General features: G+C 35.3%; 2 protein-coding genes across 5 annotated transcripts; one reads left to right on the top strand and one right to left on the bottom strand.

Annotated features, from left to right (window-relative positions):
- Positions 1-327: 327 nt before the first annotated feature.
- On the bottom strand, positions 328-3319 carry LOC109180943 (chaperone protein dnaJ 6-like). The gene is made up of 8 exons (XM_019330666.1): positions 3077-3319; positions 2513-2611; positions 2314-2415; positions 1420-1479; positions 1236-1342; positions 1076-1158; positions 855-945; positions 328-757 (listed from the first exon to the last, which is right to left on the bottom strand). The coding sequence occupies exons 1-8, from the start codon at positions 3203-3205 to the stop codon at positions 556-558; spliced, it is 873 nt and encodes a 290-aa protein (XP_019186211.1). The 5' UTR covers positions 3206-3319; the 3' UTR covers positions 328-555.
- An 803-nt stretch (positions 3320-4122) lies between these two features.
- On the top strand, positions 4123-6452 carry LOC109182331 (zinc finger A20 and AN1 domain-containing stress-associated protein 8-like). 4 transcript variants are annotated; one of them, XM_019332482.1, is made up of 3 exons: positions 4134-4288; positions 4440-4457; positions 5557-6452. In XM_019332482.1, exon 3 carries the CDS (start codon positions 5567-5569, stop codon positions 6095-6097), a length of 531 nt encoding a protein of 176 aa, XP_019188027.1. In that variant the 5' UTR covers positions 4134-4288; positions 4440-4457; positions 5557-5566; the 3' UTR covers positions 6098-6452. The 4 variants fall into 4 exon arrangements, with proteins under 4 accessions (XP_019188024.1, XP_019188027.1, XP_019188026.1 ...); XM_019332481.1 differs by having other exon boundaries at positions 4437-4457; XM_019332479.1 differs by lacking the exon at positions 4440-4457 and having other exon boundaries at positions 4123-4288.
- The last annotated feature ends 3547 nt before the right edge of the window (positions 6453-9999 follow it).

Here is a 9999-nt window from a genome sequence, read left to right as displayed (position 1 = left end):
TTTTTCTTTTGGTTGAAAATACTGTAACATTTTTGACCTCTAAATAATCGAGCACTTTTTTTTTTTTTTTTTTTTCCTTCAATAATGTCACATCCCCATTTGCCCTTTACTTATTCTTCATGAAATTGGAGACAATTCATATAGTTCAGCAAAATTAAAAATTTTAAATTTTCAAAAAAAAAAAAAAAAAGAAAGACAAATGTGTATATGCCAAAAACCCAAAATCACTATAATTCAGAGATCAAAATATCATTTTCTGTTGTTTTCTGCTATCTTTTGATTTGAAATGTGAATACAAAGGATGAGCATATGCACAAGGAAAAATACTTTGGGGCAGCAGTAGCATTTTCCTATTTTAGAAACATTTTCGCATTCAAAATTTGTCCAGAAACCTAGAAGTTCTCATGTTGTTTCATGATTAGACTTGGGATATGGAGCTAGAGGAATGAAAATTGATGCATACATTAATGGCACCAATCAACACTAAACAGAACAAACAAGAATTCAAAGATAAACTTAGAGCTAGAACTGAAGTTTTCTGCACATATATCCCATTCACTTCCCCTTTGATTTCTTCTTCTTCTTCCTCTCAAGTTTTTGTCTAGCAGCTTCAAATTCTTCTTCACTAGGCTCTGGAGCAGATTGTTCTCCACCATATTTACTCACAAGGGATGAGAACAGAGAATTCATCTTGCCTCTTCTCTCACTCTGTCGCTGTGCAATTATGGCATACAAATCTTCCGGTTCTTTTTTAGATCTGCAGAGTTCAATGGATCCATGATCAGAGAACATAGCTAGGTTTAATGTAACATTGTAAGAGTTAGGGAAAAGAAGATACAATCACAATCACTCACTTCTTCTTCCTTCTTAAAGGACTTGTAGGCGGTTTTATTGCAGATATTTGCTTAGCCCACTTCTCATATGCTTTGGTTGACTTCAGATCACCTATATACGCAAAAAAACATGCAGTTGATGGTCAATGAAGAAAACGGGAAACAAAAAGGACACAAAATCATGTCATGATGTCTAAAGGTCAGAAGTGATGCATAAATTACATTCCGGTGTGTCTCCATACCTGCAGCTATTCCCGCATCAAGAATATCTTTGAAACGATGTGAATCCAATTTTGGATCCGAGCAGAGCATAGAGCAGAAGAGCCTGTAGGAATGAGAAACTGAATGAAATCTGATTAACAAAGGAAATGAATGCTTTATAGCACATTTCTGTGGTAGTACCTGTTCATGTTACCCTTGTACTTTGTGTACAGATCAAGTAGATCTTTCTTCTCTGAATCCGAGCCCCTATAATTTGCTTCAAACTCTTCAATGTCAGCCTCGGTGACCTATAACCAACATGCATGTCATTGAAGGAACGTACAGGGTTAGATATATAATTTACAGATGCAACAAACCATCTAACCTTTTTGTACAAGGATTGGAAAAATTCCTTTAGGTTCTGGACAACATCTCCTGCAAGGTCCTGTAAATCACCAGATGCAACATTTACCACTGCTTTTATGTAAGGAATATATGAGTCCGGTCCAGTAACACTACAATTTGATTAAAACTACTAGCAAGTATGACTGGTATATTCAGGAATATCTGATTAAGAACTTAACCAAGAATTTTGGGAAGCAAAGTTGACTGCACAAAGATTATAAGGCTTTCTACCTCAAACAAATTTATTAAATGTTTTCCAGTATATATATAAGACTCATATATAATAAGAGAAATAATATGAGCTAGATCCTCCATTGAACTCTTGCAACCAAAGCCTTAAAATCTTTAATTACTAGAAATCTAAATTTCAGAGCAAGGTTCAATATCGGAGACGGGCTACACCGAAAAAGTTTTCAGGTAATAAAAAGAATTCAGTTATGCACTATATTCAACACTATAAAGTTGGTAGAAAGCAGTATTGATAATGGCATAGCTCAATAATGCCCAAAACAATTTCATACTCACATCAGTTTCTTACCAAGTTAATAATACAGGAAATTACAGCTGGTTATCACCACACCATTAAGATAGTTTCAATTTAATCCCAGCTTCTCATAATCTCAGGTCATTTTGAATGGAATTTCTCAGACTATTTACATGGTTCATATCATTAAGATATCACTAGAAAGAGTCAGTAAGGGCAGCTGTTTCTATTTTGGTGACAATTTTCAATATTCAGGTGTAGTAGAACACCATAGAGTGGTGCGTATACTTAAGAAAACATCAACAGGATCAAACACTATGGTACATATCCAAACAAAACTAAAATACTAAATAGAAGCTTCAAATGTAGAAGGTCCATATAACCACTTACAGCATCATCAACACAGCCAGTTTGATCATAAACTGCACGTTTTTCCTCATCGCCAAGAACTGACATCACCTTTTGCAACTGCTGAAATTTCTCATTGGCCTCCTGTAAAAAGGATAAGATGATAATTTTATTGATCCCTTTACAATGGTGCTTTAACTCACACTAACAATACTAATCATCTATGATAATTGAACTTTACCTCATCACCAGGATTCTTATCTGGATGCAGGCGCAAAGCCAACTTATAGTATGCTCTCTTTATTTCCTGTTGAGATGCTGTTCTTTCCACCCCCAGTATCTACAAACCAACAACTTATTCATCAGCAAATTACAGCTTCTACATGAATTATGTGCTAAGAAAACACGTGTATGCATAACTCTTCCCTCTGTCTTATCAACTTCAAAAGATTTTACTTTTTTGGAAATCTTTCCGAGCCACTCATATTATCATATAGGACCTATCATCTCATAAGCACTTTATCTAAATTAAAGTAAAAACCCAAACTTTAACATGCAATTGTGCAAATACTTCCACAACACTACAAGTCCTATTTGCGAGTATCATGAATCTTTAAATTTCTCAGTGAAAAAAAAACTGAAGTCAAGCTCATACTGAAACAATAGTAAAAGAATACCCCAAAATTATCACAATTTACAATACCTAAGCACAAATTAGGGCAAAATCACATGTACGCAAACACGCACGCATAAAGCCTACATAGAAATCGAAATTGCGCATGGAGCTAAGAACTGGCACCAATACCTCATAGAGGCTCTTCTCATTAGCATCGGAAGAAGAAGCGTGAGCTGAATCTCGATTCTGACTCGCTTCCTCGCATTCTTCCTCCAAGTCCTCGTCGGAAACTCTAGGGTTCTTCTTTCTCTTCCCCATTACGGCAAACCGGAAAAAGCTTTACACCAAAACCGTACGCAATCTGAAGATCAGAACACCGCACGGCAGAACTGCAGAAGCGTCTATATAGAAAAGATCGAAGAATTCCCGCCACGTTGGGCCTTCGTTCTGCTTCGTTCCCGCCATTTTATGATTCGGGTCGAAATGGGCTGATGGGCTACGAACAGATAATATGGGAATCTAGAATACTCTATGGGCCTAGTGGGGTCAAACGCGGCCCAATAAATTAGAAAAATCATGAAATTAAACTTGAATTAGAAGAAAACTTAATTATCCTCTCCTGCGTAAGATAGACGGAATGGCAAAATGGTAATTATGAGTTGGGTGTGCGCATGTGAAAAAGATGACTTTTTTTTTTTTTTATATAAATATATATACTCCATCCGTCTCATTTTGTGTCTGATTTGATTAATGAAATTTAATTAAATTATTTTTAATTCAATTTTTCATAATATTAAGTTTAGTATTAGTATGCAAAATTTATACATTTAAAAACTACTATTATTAAATAAAAAAATATTAAATTTAAAAATATATTTAAAAAAATAAACAAGAGAATACAAAATTAATTTGACCAATAAATAATAAGTAAGACAGGTAAAATGGGACGTAAAAGATATTATGTATCTTAGATTATGATAGAGTATAATTTAATCTCGATCTCTAGAGATATTATCTTATCTATACATACAAAAAGATTTTTATCTTTTCTAATCGATCAAAGTCTATCAATAATTTTATCGAACCCACACTATTATATTAAAATAAAATTTTATAATCATCGGTTGAACAAATTGAGTAACTCTAGTTGGTATAAGGACAAGATGACTTTTTTTCCTTGAAAGAAAAGACCCCTAACCAAAAAATAACGACGATTTTACGATTTTACCCCGTAGTCCCTCTTCCCTTCTCCAAGCTTTCATCTCTCCACGACTCCACACCTCTATCTCTCTCTCTCTCTCTCTAATCATCTTAATTAAGCTCTCTCTCCCTCTCTCTCTCTCTCTCTCTCTAATCTCTCTCGCTCTCTCGATTTCTCTGGTTACAATCTCGTCAATTCAGGTAATCATGCGTTTTTTTTTTGTTCCCTGAATTGTTCCGATTGATTTCCAAGGTTTTTGTTATCATTTATGTTCTTTTTGTATCAAGTACTGATTTTTTTTTATTTTTTTGGGTTACAACGTTAAACTACTTGTTCGATCGTGTGTAGAAGTTCCCCGTTTGTTAGCTGGTGCGAAGTTACTTGATGCTTTTGTCGTTTTTTTAGTTAGGGTTTTGTTTTTTTCCGCCTTCCCAACCTTTTTTCCCCCTAATTTTGAGGTTGCACTTTGTCTTTGATGATATTGATGGATATTTGATTGTTTATTTGTTGAAAGGGTTTTATTTATATATTTATTTATTGTAATTATGAGGTTTTTATTGGTCTTTGATGAGTAATTGTGAATATTTGGCTGTTTATTTGTTGGAAAAATGTAATCTTTTTGTAATCTGTTGGAGTTTGATGGCCAAATTGCTTTGTGATGATGCTGGGTGTTGCAAATTGTTTTAACTTTCTATACAGGGAAAAGTAGAGGGGGCTAAATTTTGTTGTGTACAAGTGTATTGTGCAAAAGTTGATAATTTGAGGCTTTGAGCAACTTGTTCTATGTGCAGATGTTTAGTTCAGTTGGTGGTTTTTTCTCTTAATATTGTATTAGTTAAATTTTGTGGGAGTAAAAATGGATTAGGTGATATGTATATGTATCCTCGTTTTCAATTTGCTTCAATTTTTTGTGATAAGATTATGTGAGTGGGATCCTTTGGTGGTGTTATTACTCTGAGGTAATTCTGATATTTTGGATTCTGTATTGGAGATGCAGTCAATTCATAATTGTTTTGAATTGTAGTCAATTGATAGTTTTTCACCCTTTTTCAATCCTTACATTCTTAAGTTTCCTGTCCAGAATAGTATTGATTTTGTAATTCACCTTATATAGTTTTCAGCTTGGTCGGGTCATTAATTGGGTTCACAGTATCATGATGAAATGATCCCGTCTTTTCTATGATGTATACCCATTTACTGTTCTTTCCTCTCGATTGTTCATAGAGGCTTGCTATGTAGTTTGAAAGAGAAATGATTTGGTGTTGTAATGTGCTAAAGTGCAACATATTGTTAATTTGTTATGTGTACATGTTAATTTGTGTTCTTTAGCGTTGTTTGATATTTGGATCAGTTAGATATGCTTTTCTTGATGGATTTCTATTCATGCTTAAATATGTAGAGAAACTCTTCTGTGCCCTTTGCTTGTTTTAGTATGTGTGTAAAGCTGATCTGTTTCTAAGTGGTGCAGGATTGCCCAAATGGAGTCATCGAAAGAGACCGGGTTCCAAGCTCCGGAAGGCCCTATCCTTTGCATCAACAACTGTGGCTTCTTCGGGAGTGCAGCCACGATGAACATGTGTTCCAAGTGTCACAAAGACATGATCTTGAAGCAGGAGCAGGCTAAGCTCGCTGCTTCATCAATCGAGAACATTGTCAATGGCGGTTCAAGCAGTAACGCGAAAGAATCTGTGGGGATGCTTCCTAACGCCATCGACACCCAAGCTGGAAACCCAGAACCGAAGGCCATCTCTCTGCAACTGCCAGCACCCGCCGATCCATCCACAGGCAAGACCCCAGAAGCGAAGGTCAAACAAGGGCCAAGCCGGTGCACCGCCTGCCGCAAGCGCGTGGGCCTAACCGGGTTCAGCTGCAAGTGCGGAAACCTCTTCTGCGCCACCCACCGCTACTCCGACAAACACGACTGCCCGTTCGACTACCAGAACGCCGCTCGGGACGCAATCGCCAAGGCCAACCCTGTCGTGGTCGCAGAAAAGCTTAATAAGATCTAGAAAGCAGCCCCAACCTGAAAGCTGATGAGAACCACAAATTCAAAATGCAATCTTCTTCATGTGCCTGAATCTGAGACAAGTGAAACCAATCTATCTGTTGGGGTATAAGGCAGTGAAAATGGGGGCAAGTTCAATGAACTTCTTCTCTCTCTCAAGTCCTTTATATTCTTAAACTACCAGTGTGTATATCATTATTTGTGATTGCTTTGGTGGACATGACATCCTCGTACGTGCTATTTGTAATTTCTCTGCTTGGCCTGCTTCTTTCACTTCATGCATGTAGTAATTAGCAGCACCATTATTTATGAGGGTGGAATGAAAAATAAAAGGAAAAAAAATGAAGTGCTTTGTATTATTGCTCAGTTTTTCATGTATTGCTTCAATTTAATGTTTGTTGATAAATGTAGGTAGGGAGTTCAAGGGCAAAATGCAGTTAGATATAACAAGGCGTTTGGTTTGGTTGGAGAATTAAGGGGGAAAGGAATGGTAATTCGGTGGGAATAAAGTAGGAATTACAATTATATTGTTTGGTAGGAAAGAATATTGAAAATGGGAGAAGTGATATGAAGACTTAAATACCTTTCTGTAATAATAACATTCAAGGACAAATATGTCATTTCCTACCTTTTCCCCTTTTCATTGTATGGATGAATTCATTGAATTGCAATTCATAGGGCCCCCTATGAATTGCAATTCAATGAATTGAGGGAATTATAATTCCCTTAATTGAAGCATGTGTTATATCTCAATTAAAAGCCTAAGTTGATAGTTCGATTGCGGGCCACACGCGGGCATGTGCTCCATCTCAATATTCAATGAATTGAGAGAATTATAATTTCTTAAACTGAAGCATGTGTTCTACCTCAATTAAAAAGCCTAAGCTGATAGTGGATTGCACATTTATATTTATGTAATATTATATGCTCAACACCCTCCAACCAAACAATGTAATTTATCATTTCATTGAATTATAATTCAATGCCAATGCAATTCATGCCAACCAAACACCCCCTAAAGTATAGAGTGTCATGATTCAAAGGGTGAGGGGTAGGGTATAAAGTGAATAAAGGGAAAATGTTTGGGGCCAAAATGCAAAAAGGTATAAAGAATAAGGTGCAAAGGCATAGAATGTGGGTTTTGTTTGATAAATCTGTAATGAGTTAATACTCAAAATAGTCATTGATTATAAAAAGCCGTCAAAATAGGTTTAGCTCGCCGAGCTTTCCCGTTCCGCCCGCCAAAAAGGCGAGATGGGCTTATGTTTTTAAAGCCCGTTTTAAAAACGAACTTTTTTGCCCGCCCTGCCTAGTCCGCGGGCTTAGCGGGACGGGCTAGCGGTTTTTTTTTTTTTTTTTTTTTTTTTTTTTTTTTTTAAGTTATATATATAACTACTGGGACTATGTGGTCTAATGGTATCCGGGTTGGACTTCCAATTGGAAGGTTATGAGTTCAAGCCTCAGTGGAGGCGTTATTGGTTCTTTGTGTTTCAGTAGGTTGAGAAAGTATATGAACGGATACTACAATGTAATAGAGCCAGTAACTTTCAAAAAAAAAAAAAAAGTTATATATATAACTAATATTTATATATATTAGTTACTGTATATATACAGTAACTAATATATATATTACTAATATATATATATATATATATATATATATATATATATATATATATATATATATATATATATATATATATATATATATATATATATATATAAAATTAATTAATATATATAATATAATAATATATATAATAGTATCGGTTATTCGGTGACCGCGGTTATTACACCTTTATAATCGAATAGTCGAATAACTGATATTTTTTTTTTTGCCTTATAACCGTTAATCGAAATTATTTGTCGGTTCGATTATCGGTTATCGATTTTTCGGTAATTATACTTACTCCTATTGGTGTTATTGTTGTCATGTTGTGATGAACGAATTTATGTTATTTTCTTGTGAATAAGTATTTTAAGTAGATAGCAATTAAGTTATTTACATAGTCACATTAGAGTTTAGATTTTAGGGACACTTCACACATGGTTTTTTTTAAAAAAAAAAAAAAAAAAAAGAGGCGGGCTTTGGCGGGGGCCTGCGCGCCTAGGGGGGGGGGGGGGGCAATCGTTATGCGTTGGACCCGTGTCGTTAGGCACTGTTATCTCTTTTTTTCTTTTTTTTTCTTTTTTTTTCTTTTTTTTTTTTTTAATTTCAGACCGCTTCATTGTAAGAGTATATGTTCATAATTTTATTACTATATGTTAATAACTATACATTCATAACTCCATAACTGTACGTTCATAACTCCATAACTGTACATTCATAACTCCATAACTGTACATTCATAACTCCATAACTGTACATTCATAACTCCATAATTGTACATTCATAATTTTCGAAGCTCTATGTTCATAATTTTATCACTATATGTTCATAATTGTAAGTTCATAATGTTAGAGCTCTTTGTTCATAATTTGATCAATAACTGTACATTCATAATTCCATACTGTAGATTCATAATCTCATAACTGTAGATTCATAACTCCATAACTGTAGATTCATAACTCTATAACTGTACATTCATAACTCCATAACTGTACATTCATAATCTTCGAAGCTCTATATTCACAATTTTAAAGCTCCATGGTCATAATTTTATCACTATATATGTTCATAATTGTAATTGTAATTTTCAAAAAAAAAAAATGTTCATAATTGTAAGTTCATAATGTTAGAGCTCTGTGTTCATAATTTCATAATTGCATAACTGTATATTCATAACGGCATAACTGTACATTCATAATCCAAAAAAAAATAATAACGCCGTTAACGGCAAAACGCGCGCGATTTTTTTTTTTTTTTTTTAACTAAATGACGCATTTTTTTTTAAAAACGACGTCGTTTTGGGCCCGTGTCCACAATTCAATGTGGACACGGGTCCAGGGCATAATTTGCCCGGGGGGGGGGGGGGGGGGGGGGGGCGGGCTGCCCCTACCTAGGCCCGTATTCTTGGCGGGCTTTTTAGCCCGCCCCGCCAAAAGGCGGGGTTTGACGGGCCCCGCCCCGCCAGCCCGCATTGACAGCTCTAAATTTATAATTATTTTTTTCAATTTCTTTCTAAATGATTTTGGTGATCCAATATAGTTTTAGACTTTTGTGTTTTTACTTAATGTAGCATTCCGTTTGTTATTCCGTCAAATTGGTGTTAAATAGATGAACAATTAAGTAATTCCAATATTAGTCTTTCTTTTCTCACAGACGTACGAAGTGCAGAATCCCTCTTTCTTTTACGAATTACTCCCACAATTGCAATATACGCGCAGTACATACATATGGAGACATGTTTTCTGGAAGTAATTTGTAAAAGAAAGATGGATATCGCACTTCGCAGGTCTGGGAGAAAAGAGATATCAATATTGAAATTATTTAATTGTTCATCTATTTAACGTCAATTTGATGAAATAACAAACGGGAGACTATATGCATGATGCATTGAATAAAAACATAAAAGTATGGGATTACATTAGGTCACTACCTACCAAAATCATTTAGAATGAAATTGAAAAAAATTACTATAGTTGAGGACCATATCATTGACTCCAAATTTGTAATTATTTATTATTTTTTTTTTTTTGGTGAGGAACTAGAGGCTAAACCTCAGATTAAGAGATTCTACGAGAGCTGGCCCCTCCTGCGTCACGAACCAAGAGGGGGATGAGATCTTCCATCGCCTCTGTGAACACCCTGTACCCCAGTCTGTAGCTTGTGCTAAGTTAGCCAAGAAATCTGCGCAGGCATTACCTTCCCTAAAAATATGGTTGAAAGAGATCCCCTCAAAAATGGGCACCAAGGCAAGACAGTCATGCAGCAAAGTACAGCCATTATCGTCCATATCAATATCG

Source organism: Ipomoea nil, unplaced genomic scaffold, assembly GCF_001879475.1.
Source record: "Ipomoea nil cultivar Tokyo-kokei standard unplaced genomic scaffold, Asagao_1.1 scaffold1043, whole genome shotgun sequence".
NCBI classification, from domain to species: Eukaryota; Viridiplantae; Streptophyta; class Magnoliopsida; order Solanales; family Convolvulaceae; genus Ipomoea; species Ipomoea nil.
The sequence above is the reverse complement of the archived record's forward strand: the minus strand, read 5'-3'. Positions and strand labels throughout refer to the sequence as shown.

Bases quoted from the DNA above. Each gene is read 5' to 3' on its own strand.
- LOC109180943 (XM_019330666.1), bottom strand. From the start codon at position 3,205: ATGGGGAAGAGAAAGAAGAACCCTAGAGTTTCCGACGAGGACTTGGAG. The intron at 1,159-1,235 runs GTACTACCACAG...TCATTCCTACAG, and splicing joins TACAAGGGTAACATGAACAG to GCTCTTCTGCTCTATGCTCT. The intron at 758-854 runs GTGAGTGATTGT...TGAACTCTGCAG, and splicing joins CCTTTAAGAAGGAAGAAGAA to ATCTAAAAAAGAACCGGAAG.
- LOC109182331 (XM_019332479.1), top strand. From the start codon at position 5,567: ATGGAGTCATCGAAAGAGACCGGGTTCCAAGCTCCGGAAGGCCCTATC.